Source organism: Meleagris gallopavo, chromosome 1, assembly GCF_000146605.3.
Source record: "Meleagris gallopavo isolate NT-WF06-2002-E0010 breed Aviagen turkey brand Nicholas breeding stock chromosome 1, Turkey_5.1, whole genome shotgun sequence".
Lineage (NCBI taxonomy): Eukaryota > Metazoa > Chordata > Aves > Galliformes > Phasianidae > Meleagris > Meleagris gallopavo.
The window spans coordinates 2,363,743-2,385,013 of record NC_015011.2 but is presented as its reverse complement, the minus strand read 5'-3'; the positions used below and the strand labels follow the sequence as shown (position 1 = coordinate 2,385,013).

At 44.0% G+C, this 21,271-nt stretch overlaps 1 protein-coding gene across 3 annotated transcripts in view; it reads right to left on the bottom strand.

Moving 5' to 3' along the window:
* PLXNA4 (plexin A4) overlaps window positions 1-21,271 on the bottom strand; it is a 429,864-nt gene that overhangs the window by 385,548 nt on the left and 23,045 nt on the right. For 2 of the 3 annotated variants that reach the window (XM_010711589.3, XM_003201828.4), the window contains exon 3: window positions 16,481-16,663. In XM_010711589.3, the coding sequence (XP_010709891.1) occupies window positions 16,481-16,663 (183 nt within the window). Of the gene's footprint in view, window positions 1-16,480; window positions 16,664-18,606; window positions 19,362-21,271 lie in introns of those variants that run through there. The other variant, XM_019614671.2, reaches the window with a different exon arrangement.

The following is a 21,271-nucleotide window of genomic DNA, read 5'->3' as shown; positions in this document are numbered from 1 at the left end:
CGAACCAGCCCGTAAACCGTTGACATCCTTGAAGGGCTCATTACTGACGAGAGCTGTGAATTGTTCTTTGCAAACAAATCACTCCCCCAGATGCGTGCCTCCATCCCTTAGAAGTGTATTACAGACTTCCACTGAAAGAGTTCAAGCTAAGGGGATAATTTTTCCATTCTCTATTTGCTTTGCTCAGACTTCAGCGTTGTATGTAAATGTTAAATCACAGCATAATTTAGAGATGGGTTTGTTTATTTTAAAGAGAGTCAATTCATCTTTTGTTACAGAAAGACAGAAAAAGGGGGGAAAAAAAAGCTTCAGCTTTGGTAAATTTCAAAAGCAAAATCACTTAATAAAAAGCTGCTCAGAAACTGCACATCGCTGGGAGATGTTTAAAATGCAAGCAGAGGGTTTTTTAACTGTTCCCGAGAAACACTCCTGTCGAATAGAACGAGGGCCAGGAGGTTAAAACACAGCCATCATAACCTTTATTGCTTCATTTTTGTGGAGCCATTAACCACAGGAGGACCACAGATGTGCCACAGCTCCAGCAGCTGGAGTGAAATTCAATACCCACATCAGAACCTAATTTATGGTCAACCTGTTGGGAGGGGGCAGGGAGGCCAAGGCTCGGCATTCCTGTCTTCCACACGGCAGGGAAATCACAGATGCATGCGAGTCTATGAAAAGCTGTGTGTTGAAAGAGCTCAGCCAAAAACCTTGCACAAAGAGGGAAGGTTTAGTCTTGGATACAAGGAAGAAGTTTTTCTTACACTAAGGATGATGAGTCACCAGAACAGGTTGCCCAGAGAGGTGGTGGATGTCTCATCCCTGGAGACACTCATGGTCAGGCTGGATGGGGCTCAGAACAACCTGCTCTAGCTGTAGGTGCTCCTGTTGAGTGTAGGAGAGTTGGAACAGAAGACCTTTAAGGGTCCCTTTCAAACTCAAACGATCACATGGAAGCAGCCAGCACTTGCACTGGTGGTGAAGTTTTACAAGTGGAAATTTTGCACATGAAAGCAGCTGAACGCCAACAACACAGAATCATAGAAGGGCTTAGGTCAGAAGGGACCTTGAAAGACTGTTGAGCTCCAACCCCCATTCTGTGGTGGGGCTCCAAACATCCAGCTTGGAACTGATGGTTCAGTTGCCCATGAAGCCTTGAGATGAAATCAAAGTGCCAAAGTGCGGGACGTGCTCATTGCAAGTGACAGTCCATTCCCTGAAGAACTCACAGGCTACACGAGGAAGAGTGTAGGAGGCATGCAGAGAGTGATGTGTTTTGCCTAAGGTTATGCAGCAATCAGCTGCTCTCCTGTGCTCTCTGTGCTCTCCTCCATATTGTCCCCAGTTTGAGCTGCCCTTTCTGATCAACCACCTGTTCTCAGATCCCTGTAAGGAAGCCACTCCTTTCCGTGCTTTCCCTTCTGACATCTCCCTGCTCCAGTTACTAGTTACGTTCTGATTGCAAGTTCCTGGATATAAAGACCTCCTGCAACTGGGAATCATCCACCTAAGCACTTCTGAATATATCTTGATTGCATCTTTGCATACTTCCTTTCTTCTTTAATCTGTCCCATGCTACTAACTTGATTCTCCAAGTCACCTGGAAGCATGATGAGCACTCAAGAATTTACTGCTGAATTGTGCCCTGTCACCCTGAGTGCTGCTTGCACAGTGATATGATGATACGACATAAAGCCCTGCCCACATGCAATGGCAGAATACTCTAGGATAACACCAGAGCCAGCCCCAGGATCACTGCGGCTGTCAGATGTGCGATCCCAATGAGAGACTGGGCTGCTCATCCACTCATAACTCTGCAGTTGCTGGCAGAGCCCCCGGTCACTGCAGATGCCATAAATCCTGCAGGTTCCCTTTCCCTTTTCAATGAACCTGGAAGGGTTTTGCTGTTGTTGTTTAGGCAGGGGGGAGCACTGCTTGTCTGTTTTTCTAAGCTTTTAGTATTTTCAGGAGTATTTGTAAAAAGCATGAAAGACTCAATCTTTCAGGGGTACACACATGCCAGGTTTGTTCTCGGCTCCAAACCACATGAGCTGACATGGCAGCACAGTGTCCATACTCAATCCATCTTCCATACACTCTCTGCAACCTTCACTTGCTATGGCCCACTGCCAAGCCAGGTAAGTACACCTGAGTTTTGTAGAAGAAGTTGGATAATTCACTCCCATAAAAATGAAGAAAATACAGGACGCTGCAAAGAACCAAAAGAAATGCCCCATCCCTGGAGTTGATCTAAGCCAGGTTGCATGTGGCTCTGGGCAGGCTGATTTGGTCTTTGATTCAGTGGCTGGCAACCAGTCCATGTCAGGAATGTTGGAACTAGATGAATTCTGAGGTCTCTTCCAATCCAAGCCATTCCATGATTCTAAGATGAGATCAGTCATATCCTACAAAAACTGGAGGTTTTTTGCTTCCCAGACGGAAAAAACAGTAGGTATCTCCATCCAGAGAAAGTATTGTCAACATTTATGTTTCCTGCACTTCAGTTCAATGCTCAGATCAAACCACAGATGGAAATCCAAGATGAACAAGGCCAAAGAGCCATCCAGGAGTAATGAAACTGTGGAGGCTTGAACGAAGCTGCTTTTGGGAAAGGAACGAATGCAATGGAGAAAGAAAGCACAAAATATTCTAGAAGACAAAGTCAAAGGAAATACACAAGGCAGCTATTGGAGGAAAGGGACCAGATGTCAAGAAAGCTGAGGAAGTGGAGTCAAATGCCCTCCAAGAGGCAGGAAACGTGAGGAAAATTCAGGAACATGCACTGAGTAGTTGACGGAACAGGTACTGGGCAAGTCTTGAGGACTCCTCATCCCCATTTCAGAGTGGGTTTGAGGAACTTAGTCCTTTCCCAAACCACTTCTTTCCATCTCTCTCTCCATTTTAATAACTACAGGACAAATAGGAAGATCAGACATATGAGTCTACAGTTACCTAGACAGCTGGTGGCACATCGAGCAGTACCAAGAGACTCCATGTCCTGCTGCAACATAAACCTTGTCACAAGTGGTGGGACTGAGCTAAAATCCTGGAATTGAACTTTGTAAGAATTGAGCTCAAATTCTTGAATTTGCAGCCCCATCCTACTCAACTGATAAATATAATCATCATTATTATTATACTCCGGGGTCTGTCATGATAAGACATGGAGAAGTGGTCTCAAACTAGACGAGGGGAAATTTAGACTGGATATAAGGAAAAAGTATTTTTATGACAAAGATGGTAGATTCCCCATCCCTGGAGACCTTCAACTTCAGGCTGGATGGGGGAGCTGAGCAACCTGATCTCGTTGTAGGTGTCACCCCTCTTCTGATGGAGCCCAGGATACCATTCGCTTTCCGAGCTGCAAGAGCACGCTGCTGACTCATGTTAAGCTTTTCATCCATCAGGACCAACAGGTCCTTCTCCGCAGGACTGCTCTCAAGGACCGCTCCTTCCAGTCTGTATGGATGCCTGGGATTTCTCTGGCCCAAGTGCAAAACCTTGCACTTTGCCGGGTTGAACCTCATTAGGTTCACCTGGGCCCATTTTCAAGTCTGTTGAGGTCCTCCTAAATGGCATCCCTTCCTTCTACAATTGTTAGGGTCCCTTATATAACAATTTAAAATAATAGTAATAGCAACAACAATAATAATACACGAGTAGGATTGGAAACGGTGACAACACCAATCTGTGCATCTTAGAGGAGAAAACTAAAAGGAAACTGTAGTGGGTTTCTGTCAGGAGGGAGAAAACAGACAAATAATGGCTGAGCTCTTCCCAAGCAATTAAAGAGCAGTTAATGAAATCACCTGCTGCAGACAGAATCGACAAAACATAGAAAATAAGTCACATCAGAGTCTGCCAGAGCATCTCTGGCACTGACCAGGGGCCTGATGGCTGGTGTATATTTAGTGCCAATGATATCATCTTTCCTAGTGGGGTTTGCTTTCCGCAGTGAGGAGAAGGGCAGCACTTCTATTGCAATGTCAATGCGAGCTTTAAAGAGGAAAGCGCCTGAGATTTCCTTAACAGGGAAGAAAGCAGCGCAGTGGTAGCCTGGGCTAGATCACAGAGTAGGAGACAAGCAGTGCATGATCAAGGTGAAAATCCAGAAGGAAAAAAAAATAATAACATCCACGCTGGTATCTTTAGAACTGGTGGATGATATTCTAATAATTTTGTGGTTATTCGAGCTTTGTTGACTTGCTTCATCATATATTGCGACTGCTCATAGCTTTGCAGGAAGGATACAGCTCAGATTCCCCCCTAACATTGCCCAGATTCAAGCTAAATATTAATCTTTGTTAGCACTGTAAGGCATATAACACACTGGTGAATGGTCCTGTATCTGCATAAACAAGCATTATGCCAACAATCTGTTAAAAGTGGAGCATCAGAATACTAATTGTGATAGGTCTTCTCATCTCTTGCTCCCCTCCCCCCATCTACCACTTCATGTCACTGCCAGTGCCCAAAATTCAAAGATGCAGAAATCAGACTCACCTAAAAACACAAAACTGGCTTAAAATCATGAATTAGCAATTAACTCTCAGTTTCGGCTTGTTATTATAATTACTAACAATTAGTGTCAGGAGGCATTTGGGGCTTTTGACATTTGGATATTAAATTTTCCTGCTTTCCCCCAGCCCAAGCAGCCCCCACCCCTTAAAATAAAGATTTCTCAGTCACGCAGCTCAAAGCTGAAGTAATATTACAGCTCTAAATGAACAGATGTAATTCACCAGGGTAGCCCTGTGCTACTCCACCATTCTAAAAATCTTTTCTTTTCCCACTATATTATGATAATTTATTTCACTACGGAGGCTCCCAGGTGAGTTCAATTCTCCAGTTTCCAAGCAGGCAGAAATGCTAACCTGGCAGAAGAAGTTTAACTTAGAGCTTAAATGCAGCGGTCTCATAAGATCTTGCAGTTCTCCATATATTGCATGCTAAGATAGATGTGAGAGAAAAACCAGAGATACAAATTTGGAATTTCTTCCTTTCCATGCATAGTAAGTTAGCTAAAAATTCCCAATATAGGTGGGATTTGGGGAATTCATTTACATCATCACAAAGAGAAGAAGGGGGTTCGAAAGCATCAAAAGATTTTGACTTTCCCATCTTACGGCAGAAATATCTGTAAAACAAGAGCTAATTAATCAGAAAAAAAGAAGAAAAGGAGAGGGTGGGGAGGTCAAATAACCATAAATAGTTGTTTTGTAGTCCATAACAGCTTTCAGAGTTCTGCAGTTTTGTTTGTTTTGTGGAAAAAAGAGGAGGGAAATAGAGTAAGATCTGATTTGGTGCTGCTGCGAGTTTGTTGGTTTAGAAGTTTTCCCCCTCCCCCTGTTATCTTCAGTTCTGTAAGGAAACAATAAAATGAATTATCCTCATTGTAAGAGAGAGAGAGAGAGATGCTCAAGCCTAATGTGATGCCAAGGCCCTATCTCTTACCAGCACAGAGATGCTGTCTAAAGGGCAGGGAAAATGCATTAGCATGCATGACATCTCCTTATCACTCAGGTTAGCTCTATCATCAATATGTTCCCTTAGACTCCAAGGAGATAAATCGATTGCGTATGAAATCCAAGAGAAGCCAACAGAAACTTGTAAGCAGTGGGGAAAAAGATCAAAGTGCCCATAGTGTGTGATACCACATCCATCCCAGCAGATATCACAAGCAATAAACTCCCCCCGATAACCCAGCCTTAATCAACCATATGACAAATGAGGCAAACACAGGGAGATTCACACTGCTCAGTCGCTGTGTTTAATTAGATTTCATTGGAACGATTCTGAAAAATTAATATGATGAGGTCTTCACCACTTTCAGCGATAACCTTTTGCTCGACATCACTGAAATACATTGCCAGGATCAGTTCAGGAAAAGTTACATGAAGTCAAAGGGAAAGATGATTCCAGACTACAGCCAAGAGCATCCCAGCAGGGTGAGACACCAGCATGACTGGAGTAGAAATAGTGGTTTGCATTTCCAGGATGCCTTAAACACAACAGTGCTGGGATCCTATGCCAACATAGCACATCAGATCGAAAAGCAAGAACCCACAGAGCTTCTGAAACCCTCTGAAGTCCCTTAGGAGTTCATGTTTTGTTACCAAAAGTGTCCCAGCCCTGTGAATCATCAGCAGAGCATGCTTGGCATGAAGGATTGAAACCAGAGCTGAAACCCACAGATCAGTAGTTCCCAACTTTCCTCTCAACTGTGCTTCTCTTGGCACTTCCAGGGTTCCAACTCATCTCCCATTGGAGCCTGTGAGTGTGCGACTCATTTCCAACCTAATTCCATGCTCACCACACCAAGGAGGATTCCAGTTTGGAGGTGATGGTGCATGCTCGACACAATGCTGCTGATACATAAGAACAGCTTTTATCAGGAGTTATATTCTGTAAGATGTATCCCATAGATGGGATCTCTCCATTAAAACACAGTTCTGCTGTTTAGTCAAGTGCAAATACCAACACAGCCAGCACATCTATTTCCTTTCAAAGTCTCACACTGAAATCCTCATCCAACTCAATCCCTTTTAATTTAAGAAACAAATGATCTTCCTAGGGGTCAAAGCTGGTGTAACACTGGCCAGTACACAGCAAGCCAAGTGATGACAGAGGCTGGTTCATGAAAAAGGCATTAACCTAGAGTTAACATTACAGAATATAGTGAAATCTACAGTGTTAACTGCTGCTGTCACAGCTACAGCAAGATGTTTTCTTTTCACCCTGGACATAGCATCCCAGGGGGACTTTGCTAAAGCCACAGCTTTGATTAATAGTCGTGGTCTAGTCCTCAACCCATACTTCTACCCCTCACCCAGCAGTGAGCTTTTTTAATTTCAGGAAAGGCCAGGGACCTGAAGCTCTTCCGTATGGTTTCATTTAGGAGAGGTGAAAGGCTACTGACAGGGTTTTAGCAGAAAAAAAAATAAAAATGACAAGTGCCAGACCAAGCAGGAACAGATCCCTGAATCCTGCATAGTAACACACGTCTTCACTTCCAAGACGTCATATGGGTTGGGATCTACAAAACCCAGCACAACTCTCTCATGCTCCCCTCCAGGCTTCATACACATGGGTCCTAAAATCAGCAAAGTTTCATTGTTTTCAAGCCAGGCTGCCACCAAGACAAAATGACAGATGATGCAATGTAACAAGCCAAAGTCATTGAACTGAAGGAAGCACTAGGGGGAAGAAACCAAGCTGTAAAGGAACAGGGAGATTTTATCTCCACTTTCCTCCTCACTGATTTCACAAACACCACAAGACTGGATACAATTTTGTAGAGGCTTTTCCTTAACTATATTTGACAGTGTCCCTTTGAAAGAAGGAAGCTAATGGTCTACATCAGTAACCACACATCAAGGTAGAGCAAGACTGAATTAGGCAGAAGTGTTCACAAGTAGTGGACATACAGACAGCACAAAGCTCCTTAATGGGGGTGTAGGAACACCACAATGATGCTGACAGGCTGACATGCACTGGAGAGCCTGCATGTATGCAGGGGAGAGGCTCTTCAAATCAGCTCAAGCTGAAAGTCATTCATTCAAACAAAGGAAGACACACTCCTTTTTGCCTTTTAATTAAGAACTGGCTCATAAATCAAACCTCGTTCCTACACTCAAGGTGTCAGCTGAGTGAAAAGCTTTTTTCAAATAGCCAAGGGCTACCTTATGCAAGCCATGGTACCTTCTCCACCTCCACTAATATAGCTAGTTATACCACTTTTATTTGCTGTTATAAATCCAACCTGACTTTACTAGAAGTCAGTCCAAGCATTTCCTGGATTTTGGAGGATAAGAGGATAATTGGCACTGGAACTTGTTGCCCAGACAAGTTGTGCATGTTCCATCCCCGTGACTGGTTCAATGTTAAGATGACTTGGCTTTTGGCAAACTGACCCAGAGGGAAGTGTCCTTGCCCATGGCAGGAGTTTGGAATTGGGTGATCTTTAAAGTTTCTTCCAACCCAAACCATTCTATGATTCTATGAATTTCTTTGAAAACAGGGACCACACGATGCATAAGCAGAGCAAGTAGGAATCTACTCTCTGTCCACCTTCACAAATGGCCTGCTATGGGTCACAGGCTGAGCAGAGCCTCCCCCAGTTTAAGCATCACCAGTGGAAAGGAGAGTCACTGTTAAACTAAGCATTTCCTTAAGTTTCCTTGAGGGCATCCACAACTTATTTTAAAGAAAAGGATTCTTTGTGGTAGGCTGGGGAAAACTGCATAAAGCAAATTGTTTCCACAGAGCAGTAGCCAGAGAACAAAGCCCCAAAACAACATCCTTTACATGTACGCACACATTATATATTTATATGCAGCTTTAAATACAAGAGATTTCAGGGAAAAAGCGTGGATCTCCATCAGTGAGTATTCTGTTCCTAGTCACTCTGACCCTGCTGTTGTCTGCACAGCAGTTGGTAGATGAGTTAACTGTACAGCAGACCAGTGCAACAGAGTCCAGCTTAAATTCTCAACAAAGGCCTGGACAACATAAAAAGTGAAAAATGAAAATAAACTTCTTTCATGTAATACATACTTCACAGACACAACAGGATTCTGTTATGAGCAAGCAGGCAGATTGGAGTGCACAGGGAACTGAACCTGGACCTTTCCGTCACACTTAGCATCTTCACCAGCACTCAGTTCCCATGCTCTGCACCTTTTCTGCTTCCTTCCTAAAGATGTCCAGTTTTGATGTCTACATCAATACCTGTCCAGGGATGAACCTGAGATCTTCATGTGTTGGGGCTGCAACTCTACAATCATAGAGCCATTTGAATGGGAGGGGATCTTGAAAAGTCATTTAAGTCCAACTCCCCTGCACTAACAGGGACACCTACAGCTCAGTCAGGTTCCTGAGAGCCTGGTTCAGCCCAACCTTGACTAAGATGCCCTCCAACCCAAATCATTCTATGATTCCTTGTGGCCAAAGAAAGAAGATGAAGATGAGACAGACTGTAGAGGTGATTCTGCGCACAGACCTAGCTGCAGGCTGGTGAGGGGGGATAGAGTGAAGGACTATGAAAGGAAGAGATGGATGCACAGTGCCTTATCAGGGACTTGCTGTTCTTTCAACTGGCTCCCTGATAACATATGGAGCTTAATCAAATATGCAAATGATGTCCTATCTAGAGACAAGAAAAATAGAGAAATAAACCCAGACACCGTGCATTAAAACAAGCCAATGAAATGAGGAGTGTGTAAAAGGTTTCCTCTTTTTGATAAAATTATTTCAAAAGATTAAATTAAAGCAAAACTAATTAGGAGAATCGCACTTAAGCCGACTTCCCATAAGAAGGGTCAGCAGGCAAGAGGCATTCAAAGGCAGATGCAAGAGGCACTTCAAGGGCTCCCTGAGAAGTCATTATCCCAGTGAAAAGGGAAAGGAACAGAAAGAGGAAGAAGGAATGACAAGAGCCATTTTGGCTGAGCATCCATCCGGGCATTAGATGGAGTGGATGGGAGCTAACACCCTCTCTTTGTCACCCTGGAGAGCACAAGTGGCAGGTGAGGATCAAAGCTGGTCACCTGATGTCCCTTCCAGAGGGCTTTCCAGGGAACAGAGGGATGAAGTCAAACAGAAGCACATAAAACTAAGGGCAGAGAGATGTATCTTTTTTTTTCCCCCCTTGTATGGTTTCCATGAACAGCACAGCCACATCAGGAGTGGCAGCCTGAACACTCCACACATCTTGCACAGAGCCTGCAACGCCGCAATGAAATCATCTGCTGTGATGAAGCAGGTGACAACAGTGTCACTGCAAGCCATTCCCTGGGGAGGCTACAGGGACCCTGGATTTCAACAAGGTACCTGGCAGCAGGACCTGCAGTTATTATTTGTCCCTTTGTGTCTGCTTTTGTCACAAACATCCCCCTTTCTGCACATCCTCAGCCCACAGTGGGGGAATCCAGCTCTGCTGCTCTGGGACTAGAAATCTGTCAAATTCAAGCTGCAGCCTCTTTGAGGAAGGCCTTGAAGAGCTGACAGTACAGCCTGCTGCATTCCCTGCTGCAACGGGTCTGCTGGAGTCCACTGTGGTCAGGAATAAAAACATTCAGAGCAGCACCAGCGAAACAGAACACATGGCAGCAGCCAGCGAGCACCTCTGGGCTTTGAAGAGCTCCAGAATGCATCTGGAGGGATGAGATTCACACGATCCCATCTCTGACAAGGCACTGTTAAACCAAAACCTCAAAAACACATGTATGCAAGGCACCCAGCAAAAGCACAGCTCAGCCAAACCCTGCACACCAGCATAAAGATTGCTGAATAGTCAGAAAGCAGGGAGAGGTACTTGAGGGAAAGACAGGGAGAATTAATTGCTCTCTGCCAAAAACCATGCTCTAACTCTTGTTAGAAACAGCCACCTCCCTAGCAGACTAAAGGGAGTGTTCCTGCTGCAGTTAAACACTGGAAGGAGCAGTAAGCTCACTGCAGCATAATGCCCTGAGGAGCTGTAGCTAGAAGTCTCAAGGCAATGGACATGAGGGATCTGAGAGGTCAAGCAACCATTTGCACTGATAGAGTAATTAGCAAGTGTTTAAAGCAAATGTTCAGCAGCAGAGCCCAGATACAGATCCTGTAATGCGGTTTATGGCCAGGAGTTTTGCAGCAGAGGATGAATCACAGGGTGATCTAGGCTAGAAGGGACTTTGAGATTTCTAATCCAGCTGTCCTTTAATCTCAGGAAGTTCCTGTCAACCCATTTCCCCAGCCTGCCTAGGTCCTTCAGGATGCCAGCTCTATCATTCAGTCTGATTTTTCCAGTTGCAGGGAAGGATATATGCACTGAGAAACTTGCTTCCCATCCACTTTTTACAAGATGGACCTGGAGTTGAAGGGTAGAACAGAACAATGCTTTCCACCAAGGCTTCAGAGGAGATAGGAAAGAGATTACATAGCACAGCAGCCAGGATTTATAAGTCCTATGACTTTGATTTCACCTGGAGAAAGAGTACTGAACACCCAGCACCTTTAGGCTAGATATTAGGCAGAAATACTTTACTCAGAGGGCGATGAGGCACTGGCACAGGCTGCCTAGAGAAGCTGTGGATGCTCCATCCCTTGAGGTGCTCAAGGCCAAGTTGGATACGGCCCTGGGCAGCCTGAGCTGGTAGGTGGCAATCCTGTCTGTGACAGAGGGTTGGACCTGGATGGGCTTTAAGGTTCCTTCCAATCCATGCCATTCTATGATTCTACGATTTATGTCATGCCAGACTCCAGTATCACTGGGCTTTTACATGGCCCAGTATGACCAGCTGTTACTGGTCCATGTTCACGTAGGTTTCCACCACCACCTCTCAGAGCACCCAACATGAGCATCAAGGCTAACAAAACACAGCTTTCTTGCTGTCACATCCAGAAAACCGAATACTCTTCAGGCATCTAAGCTGGCAATGACCTCTCAAAAAGTGACTCTACATCGATGCAGGACAGAGAAAGCTGCAGCCTTCACAGACGTCAAATACAGATGGGAAACTGTATCATTCAATCACAAGCGAGTGAAGCACTTGGACTCCTGCTGATTTAGGAAGCTGTGAGGAGAGACCAGGGTGAGCAAGTCCCTCTTGCAGAAACCAGCTTCTCAGCAGGAGCTGGAGCCTCTACAGCATGTTTTCAGAGCAGTCAAGTCCACTTGCCAAACAGTCAGGAAAAAAAATATATATATATTTTTTTAAAAAATCGGACTCCTTCAAAGCAGCAGAGGGAAAGAGAAGGAAGCAGTTTCCCTGCTGACATTTGCAGAGCGCTGTCAGCAGCAGAATATCCTCCAGGGAACATCAAAACAGAACAGAATTTCTTGTCTTGCGCATATTCAGAACCCCTTTATTCTTGGAGAAACAGAGAGAATCTGGCTTTTTCTGCAGTTATCAGAATCCACGAAACTGTGCTCAACAAACCCAAGGCTCACTCTCATTAGCTCCAGCTTTTGGATGGGAAGTAATGCATCACAGGAGAAAGAAGAGCAATTCCTCCCTTCACCATGTGGATACATTGCAATATCACTAACCTGGCCAGAGCTCTTCCACCTGTTGGGTTCTGCTCACTTATTACACCATCTTACCTTGCTCAACAGTGTTTTGCATAAAAAGCTCCATTTCTTCACTGTGTTGCCCACTAATAGCACTTAATAGCCATCCAGTTTTGTGGAAAGATCTAATGTTCTATCAAGAGCCATCCCACTAGGATGAACTCTGCTCTGGGAGGGATCTATTCCAACCTGTGATGAGACAAGGACTTGCTACAAGAGGGAATTCACAGCTATCAACTATGATAATGAAGCTGCACGTTCAAGTTACTTTCCTGAAGCATGGACCAAGGTGCTTCATCTTCCAGCCACATGCTGACTCCTTCTGAAGCTCTCGAGGCAAACAGGCTGTAAACAAAGCTTCAGCACACAACTGGAAGAGCTGTCAGCCAAAGCTACACGGCCAGAAGCCAGCAAAAGCTAAAACATGCAGCACTTTCCATCCCAACTATTCATCAGAGAAAGCCAATCTTCCCCAATGCCATGAGATGGGCCCAAAATTAGAACTGCCAATTTGAGCTCTCAAATTGAAAAGTCTCCCTATGGTGTTTTGCTTTGGATCCAAAGAAAGCAAGGTCTCAAGAGTTCAGGGTAATCCAAAGGGTGGTTCATAAAACTGGCCGATGGTGAGAGTTTTCTACTAAATTGAAGTGATACCTGATGGGAAGTGCTAGACCCATTTCAGAGCTGTCTAATCTTGAATGAAAACCTTTACCCTAAATGTAAAGCCTCTTCAAAGACCTCAAACTGATGAGATTTCATGTAAAATGAAATATTGGCCATAGAGTGAAAGAATTGACACTTAAGTTCAATTTCTTTCTCTGCAAGGAATTTAGCATAGGGAAAGCTTCAAATGAAGTATTTTGATGGAATAAAAGAATATTTCTCACAAAGCAGTTTCAAACAAATGTAAATTATTACTACTTCATTTTAGAGGAGACATTTCAGAATGGACAAAGTTTTGTTTTGAATAGAGGTGCAGCTCCTGGAGCTGCTCCCAAGCTGATATTTTTAAATGTTAAGTTGTTCTTTAAACCTGCACATGCACACAGAATAATTGCAAGTAAGTTGTTTTTCTTATTTGTTTGTTTGTTTGTCTTTCCCTGAGTGGAAAGTATCTGCACAAAAGCAATATCCACACATTACACACCTAGGGAAGATACACAACGAATACTGAACGCTGCCACATTCTCTCAGCCATGACATGTATTCATAACATAATTTGGCCAGGGCTTCCAAGATACAAGTATTTCTCTTAAGTTCCATCACAGGATCTTCATTGCCTACAAGTGGTCAGGAGTTTTCCATTTCATCTGATTTACCTGCTTTAGCTGAGTGATAGAATCCTCATGCTTTATACACAAATCTCTTGCAACCTGCAGAGCATTAATTTCCCCCAACACTTCTTTAAGCAAACAACCTATTTCCTTCCATTTGTAGAAGGGAAAAGCATATACAGAAGAATAGAAGCTCCTGTTAGATTAAAAAGCTGAGCACGGCTGTCTCACAGCCCACTCATCCTGAGCTACCTTCTCTATTCCCAAGTTGACACCAACAACCATCAAACCTTTAATCCATGGACTGTGGTTTCTGCCACAAGATACGGACAGGGGGAGATTTTTCCTTTTCAGAGCCTAGCATTTTTATCCTATTTATATCATTGTTCTGCAAAGCCACGCTGTGCCGTGGACAAGCTGGCAGAATTGGAGGGCATATTTCTACAGTATATTATTCAGAGCCTTCCTGTTGGTCTGCACACGTAGCTATGTGCATGAGCAAGGGCTGCAAGAACTATTTTGCCTGGGGCAGTGGAACAGCTAGGGCCAGCCTTGTCATTCTCTCTCACTCACTCTTTTCTTACCCTATCTCTATGTTGCTTTTTCCTTTTCTTTCTCTCTTTGTTGTCTTGGTTACGTGGGCAGATTCCTGATGTGCTGCTAGTTTTCATTTTAATGATACGTTCCTGTAAAGCACGATATTTTACTTCAAGTTTTGTGTGCCACTGGATACATTCCTTTGACATATGACATTTGTATATCAACAGATATTGCTTTATGACTGTGGGTACTTTTCAGAGCCTCCATGGATTTCATTCTTCAAAATCTGATACAGTCTATATTTTTTTATATAAAAAACAGGGAAGATGACTGAAACTGCAAGAAAATAAGGGAAGTTTCTCCGAAACCATCTTCTAATTATTTCTAGTGAATCTTTCAGCAACAACTGAGCAGATCCTGCTGCTTTGAAGATAATATAACAACTCATCTTTTCGTGCTATCCAGAAATGCTTCACTGTGGCTTGATCAAGCAGCTGCACTGCACCACAAAAACAGCAGTACATGCCACGTGTGGTAGGGGCCCATAAGGAAAAAGACCAGGTGTAGAGTCCTTTGTCTACTGGTACAGAGTTTCATCTAATCTTATATAGCTGATTCCAATTTACCCAAATGCAATTTTTTTTAAACATAAATCAAACTTCATCCCAACACAATGGATTTCGCAGGAGTTGCAATTACCAGTGTGGTATTTCCCTTTGCTTCCAATTCCAAAGCACCTGTCTGATGAGCCAAGATGGAAAACCAAGTCTTGAAAGGCCATGAAGCTTTGGCAGGGACCAGGTGAAAATCCTCAGTGCCAAATTGGCCTTGTGTGGCCCATGGAGGGGGAAAGCAGGCTGATGTCCTGAGCTCAGATACCCTCGGGAGCCCTGGAGGAAAGTAAATGATTGCAGAAGTCATAGCAAGGATGGGACCAAACTTTCAGGAAATGCGTATTTCCAGGATCAGTTCGTCCAAAACAACCACATGAGTTTGGGGAAGCCTCATTTTGCACTGATGATCAGCTCTGCGTGTTGCTTTTCTGATAGATAATTATTCATCCCATGAAGCCCTTATTCACAGCTCCAGCCCTGCTCTGACACACAGACCCAGTGCTCTAACTACCGCAGGCAGAACATTCATCACGTTTGGAAAAAGAGAATAAAACACAGCTTTCTCAAGTTACATCAGTTAGTTCAGCACCCCTTTTCTCATTCTTTACCCTATAAGGATGTCTCTGCTCTCTACCACACTCATAAAAAAAATAAAATAAAAAGCTTTCTCACTCCTATTTCCCCCTTTTCAAAAGAGATGAGAGCTTGGATTCTGCATTGTGACCTGCAAAGGCAAAGACAGAGCTATGTCTGATTTTGCTGCTCCCAAAGCCAAAATTAAAACCAAAAGCTCACAGAAGCAGAGAAGCAATAGGCATTCTTAGCTGTTTAGGTCTTTTGGATATTTACCATTCAGATCTCAGCTACACATTTTCCTCCCTCAATGAGAACGGCTGGAGGACTAAACATTTTATTATGATATCACAGAAGACAAGGAAGCAAAACCTAATTAGTCAGGGGAGGAGATTATTTTTACTACAACTGTTTAAAAAACAATTTGGCTCCTTTTCCACATGCTAGAGCAGACCGTTACAACAACCACACTCTGTACAAAAGCACCAGCAGCTTTTCCTCTGTTGAAGTGGTCTGGAGACATCTGTCAGTGGGCAGGATCCCATTTCATATACCTCCTACCACATGGGTGTAATGCCACCTGAGTTTAAAACCTTGATGTTCTTCTTAAATGAAGCAGTAGCAAGAGGAACAAAACCAGAGATCTAAGACCCTCCTTATGCATCCACGAACAATTGAATCCCTTTCTCCTCTCTGCTCTGCCCATCATATATACAAGCCATAGTGGGAGACTTTTTAATAGCACATTCATCTACTCAGCTTGACGTTATTTGCAAAAAGGAATTCAAAGAGGATTCAACATCCAACCCAAGCCTTGGGGCTCCTCCAACCTCTTACAACAGCTTCTCACCCATCTCCTCACAAATCATATTTTGCAACATCCCCAGCTCAAGCATTTAAATGTCGCCAAACTGGCACGGAGGAGTTGAAATGGATGTGATGCCCATCATTAGCATAAGGCCACTTCCAATACCTCTTGCTGATTTAAGAAGAGCACCTACTAAAAGCACAACAAAGCTTCCAACTCTCAGGCTCTGTATTACTGCCGTACATGATGAACTACAGCAGCTGTTACACCACAGAGCTACAGCAACAGGCTTTTATATTTTTTGAGAACACAGAGTGAGGAACATAAGCTCAAATTCAATAAAGAGTGTATTTATTTATGTGGCGTCAACCATGGTTGCTCCATAAACATAACGCTCATTATCATTCAGACACAGCTGTCTATTGATGAAAACACTTTTCCTTCAGAACAAGCACCCAGCCCTTGAGGGTGAAACACAATTTTTTGCCAACTGAAACATGTGCTATCTTCAAAGTAGGTGATGCACCTCACAATAAGGTCTGCGCTCACATATCGTTCAACACCGCCAATCTCCATAAATATGTGAAAATTTGAGTGAGAGGACAACATTTGGTCTTACCTTCTTGAGCTTTCCACTCTTGGTTCCCACAAAAGCTAGGGAGTGGTTCTTGTAGACATAAGCAATCACAGATGTCATTCTGTCTCCATCTTCAGTGTAAATGGGGAGCCCTCGCACCATAGATGATACTCCCAAGGGGGCATTCATATCCAGGCCACAGAAGTTGTCATCAATTGTTAACAGCTATAAAACAATAAGAAAGAAAGTATGAAAAAGTGAAGCCAACAATTCTTAAGCCATCTTGGAAGCATTCATTCAATCAGGGACACCATTATGCAGGCTGACAAATCAATGACAAAGGCAGCACAAGAGGAATACAAAGGTGGAAAAAAATTGTCCAAAGTCTCTTGATGAGTTACAGACAGAAGGAGCACTGGAAATTTGCTTCTCTTGAAGCCCAGCAGGATATATTATTTTAAGCTTTTTTCCTACTGCTTTACCAGTCAAGACCTAGCAATCAAAGAGAAAGTCTGCAGAAAGTGTCTTAAATGTTTCTAATTCTGCCAAAAATAAAGTATGTGTGTCATTACTAAAGGATCCCGAATACAAAACACTGAGATAAATCCATATTAGCAGATAGACCATGGCCTGTTCTCTGGCCCTTACACTCACTACTGTGGCTCACACCTATGAAACCTAAGTTATATCTCCCATCCTAACCCCAAAAGCTGCAGCACCATCCAGGATACATCTTGGAAGCAGCACTAATGTACACCCTGGTCAGCAGAAGGGAGCATGCTAAGGATTATACACCACAGTAAGTGCCTGCACACACTTTCTGTTCCTGGAGCTAGTTCACTCATGCAATTCTGGGTCTTTCTCTAACACTGTTTGGCCTGGGCACCTTTCTTCCAATGGGTCCTTATTTCCTTCTCGTGAAATGGAGATTATTCACCTCCACCCAGCTCACAGGGGCACTATAACTCATTGAAGTCCTTGGAGAAGGCAAAGGTTTCACACCTTTACTGGTGCTTTATTGTGCTTGCTGGGGAAACCCACAGACTCACAAAGACCAGAGAAAATGCCTGACTGTTGCTGCTGCTGCCTAAGCCCTGACATCTACTGCATTAGAACTCAACAGACTATCGAACAGATGCTCCACTGGGATCAAAGAAGATTTGAGTTGAAAGGGACACTTACAGATCATCTAGTCCAACTCCCCTGCAATGATGAGAGACACCTACAGCTCAATCAGGGTGCTCAGAGCCACATCCAACTTGATCCTGAGTATCTCCATGGGTATGATCCTTGGATATGAATGCTCATAACATCTAGTTATCTGCAAAGGTGTTTCCTTCAACTTCAGAGTGTTACAGAAGTACAACAGTGAAATCACAAGAACAACTCTTCTATCCTATCTCACTGCACAATTTGGAAAGTAAGGTTAATACAGGTTCCCAATGTGAAGATCCCACAGAGTAAGCAAAATGAAGATGAAACTCCAAATATCACAGCACACAACTGCCAAAAAAATAGACTTCGCTGACATCAGTGAGAGCGCTTTCACACATCTGAAGCTAAGTTTAAAACATTTTTCTGGACCAAGGCCTACGAAGGCAATAATTTAGTGAACAATAAATGTATCTAATTTTCTTCAATCATTAAAAAAGGACCATGATCATTTTCTTTACCTGAGACCACATCTTCATAGAATCATAGAATGGCCTGGATTAAAAAGGACCACAGTGATCACCCAGTTTCAAACCCCTGGTATGTGCAGGGTCACCAACCACCAGGCCAGGCTGCCCAGAGTCACATCCAGCCTGGCCTTGAAGGCCTCAAGGGATGGGGCATCCACAACCTCCTTGGGCAACCTGTTCCAGCGTGTCACCACCCTCGGTGTGAAAAAAGAAAGAGTTAAAAAAAAAAGTGCGAACCGTTTACAGGCCAGTGACTAATGAGGCAGGAGACTTGTGGGCCGCGCCCGGGGAGAGGGGAGAAGGGGAATGGGCAGGGATATGGGAGATGGGTCTAAAAACCGAGCAACAGCAACGATCTGAGGACGAACACGTTAATTTACTAAATACGATCGCAGAATGCAAGATAACACAATACAACACGATACAATTGGAATTGAGGCGAACGAATCAAACAAAATGAGAGTGCGTCCAAACTGAAGTCCTTACTCTAAAGCCCGGTGTGCTCCTCGGCAGGGAACAAAGAGGGGCTGGTGAGCTGCCAGAACCTCCACCTTTCTTTCACAAAGTCCTCCGGGGAATGAAGCCCCTCCCCTGCCCCTTCAAGAACAAAGCACCCAGAAATGGCGGTCCACAGAACCAGAACATTAACTCTTTAACTCCCAATGCTTTACATGATGTTATGATGTGGAATACCGACAACAGAAACATCACAAAACCACGACATCATGTAACATGTTGGGGTTGCTTCCTCTGGGGATCATCTGCAGGAAAAAAACAAACAAACAAACAAAAAAGAGAAAAACAAAGCCAGCAAGTGAAAGCCTGCAAATAAACATCAGCCAGCTTCTGTGCAGCTGTGACTCTCAACTCGATCCAGAACATCTTTGTAAAGGCAGAAATACAGTCATCTTCTTCAGCAAGGAGAAGCACATAAGGAAGCTTGGATTTATGATGAAACAGTCAAGAGTTGCAAACCCAGGTTTTATTTTCAATTCCAGACACTCCTAACAGCAATAAAAAGTAGCCACGTTAAACTCTCTGGAGCTTCTCCGCTTGGCAATTTCACGTTAATGACTTTCCAGAGTGAAAGTGGAGATGAGAACATGAATTCACTCTGCCTGCAACATAGCTGTTGCAGCAGCTGGAGTATCAGAGAGGGTCAAAGGGAAGATCTGAGGAGACAGGAAGCAATTCTTGCATCTCAAGCAGTAAAAGTCTAACTCTGAAATTCACACCACAGTCTGTAGGTAGCTCAGAAAAGGGGAAAGATTTTGTGATTGAATCATAGAATCATTAAGGCTGGAAAAGACCTCTAAGATCATCCAGTCCAACTATTAACTTATCCTCACCATGCCCACTAACCATATCCCTCAGTGCCACATCTGCCCTTTTCTTGAACACCTTCAGGGATGGTGACTCCACCACCTCCCCTGGGAGCTTTCAGGCAGTTGTAAGGAACAAGTTTTTGAGGACATAGAATGGTTTGGGTTGGAAGAGACCCTTAAGATCATCTAGTTCCAACCCCCAACTGGAGTCAAACCATCATCCCATATCACATTCCACCTGCTAATGAGAGAATATTAGTCACCACCCCTCTGCCCCAGGGAAGCTGCTAAACAGAGGTTTATTAGGTGCTCTACATATCCAAAATATCTTTATGAGAGAGTGATTGGCAGCTCCCAGGGCATCCAAGTCCCACCAGATGCCTCTTCATTTCAAGCTGATGCACAGTGGGGATTCAGCTGTGGAGAGGTTGCTGTCCGTTCCGAACACCAGAGGTTACATCTGCAGCAGTGACACCGTGGCCAAGTGTCACATTCGCCAGTGAGATAAGAAGGATGTGCAAAGAATGGGCCTGATTTACAGGAGGATTCTGGCAGGCTTCTGCTTTCTCCTGGATTAAGCCTATCAAATAGATAATGAACAGATCCAAGCTCTTCTGGATAGGGTGGTTTTAACAAGGCTGGTGCTGGCTCAGCCCTCTAGAGATTCACTGAGCCCCCCAAACTCAGCAGAAGGGTTACAACTCTAATTACAACATGTCCTTCCCCAATTCCACTTGATTTCCCAGCAGAAGTGAGCAATTTGGCACTGCAAAAGGGGCTGAAGTGCCAGCTATTAGGGAAGCAGTGCAAACAGTGCTCCTACTGAGCTGCAGTTGTCACTTAAACATCTGTTGATGGGGGTCGGCATCCTTTCCCTGGTAACTAGAGATGGGATGAGAGTTGCAGTAGGGGAGGTTGAGGTTGGATATTAGGAAAAACTGGAGATGTTCAAGAAAAGGGCAGATGTATCATTGAGGGACACGGTTAGTGGGCATGGCTGGGAAGAGTTGGGGTTGGACTTAGTGATCTTAGTGGTCTTTTCCAACTGTAATAATTCTGTGATTCTGTGGTTCTGTGCTTTAACCTTTGGCCTCTGAAGCAGCCTCTTATAATCAAATACAGCCTAACGCACATTTGGGGAAAAGCTTAGATGAAGGATCAGCCATCCCTCATTCCTCTTTACTTTCACACGGATGCAATCTTCCTTCCCAATCAAAGCACAAGGGCCTTTTTTAGATATCTCAGCAGGCTCCAAAGCCATTCCACAGCCTCACCAGGGATGAAGGCTGTCCCAACAGCCAAGTCTCGCCTTTGATTTACAGCTAATACCTAACAGCCTTGTCTTTGTATAGTGGCAGATACTTGGCTTCTCACTCTTGTTATCTCAGGCTTGGCTACTTCAGATGATGAAGGGAATGCATACATTACAGCTGCCTGTGCTGCCAGCAGGACCAGGGAGCCAACAGCAGTAAGAAATCAACAGCGATATTTAATTGAATCTTTGCAAGGTCCCAAGGTCTTTTCATCACCTGAATGCAAGATCTTCTCATCAGCAAAGACTGAGCTTCCTGCTGAGGGTGTATCATATTCCATGGGATGTTTAAAAATGTAGGGAGATAGAAGCCCTAGGAAAATCCATCACCAGGAATTTTGTGGCATATGTACGGATGCAAGCAATGGAAACTTAGGGTCTAGAATGCCCAAAATGGGGGTAAACCATAAATCGCTCTCCAGCAGAGTTGCTAATCATAGAATCATAGAATCATGCCTGGGTTGAAAAGGACCACAATGATCATCTGGTTTCACCCCTCCACTGCTCCTCCCTC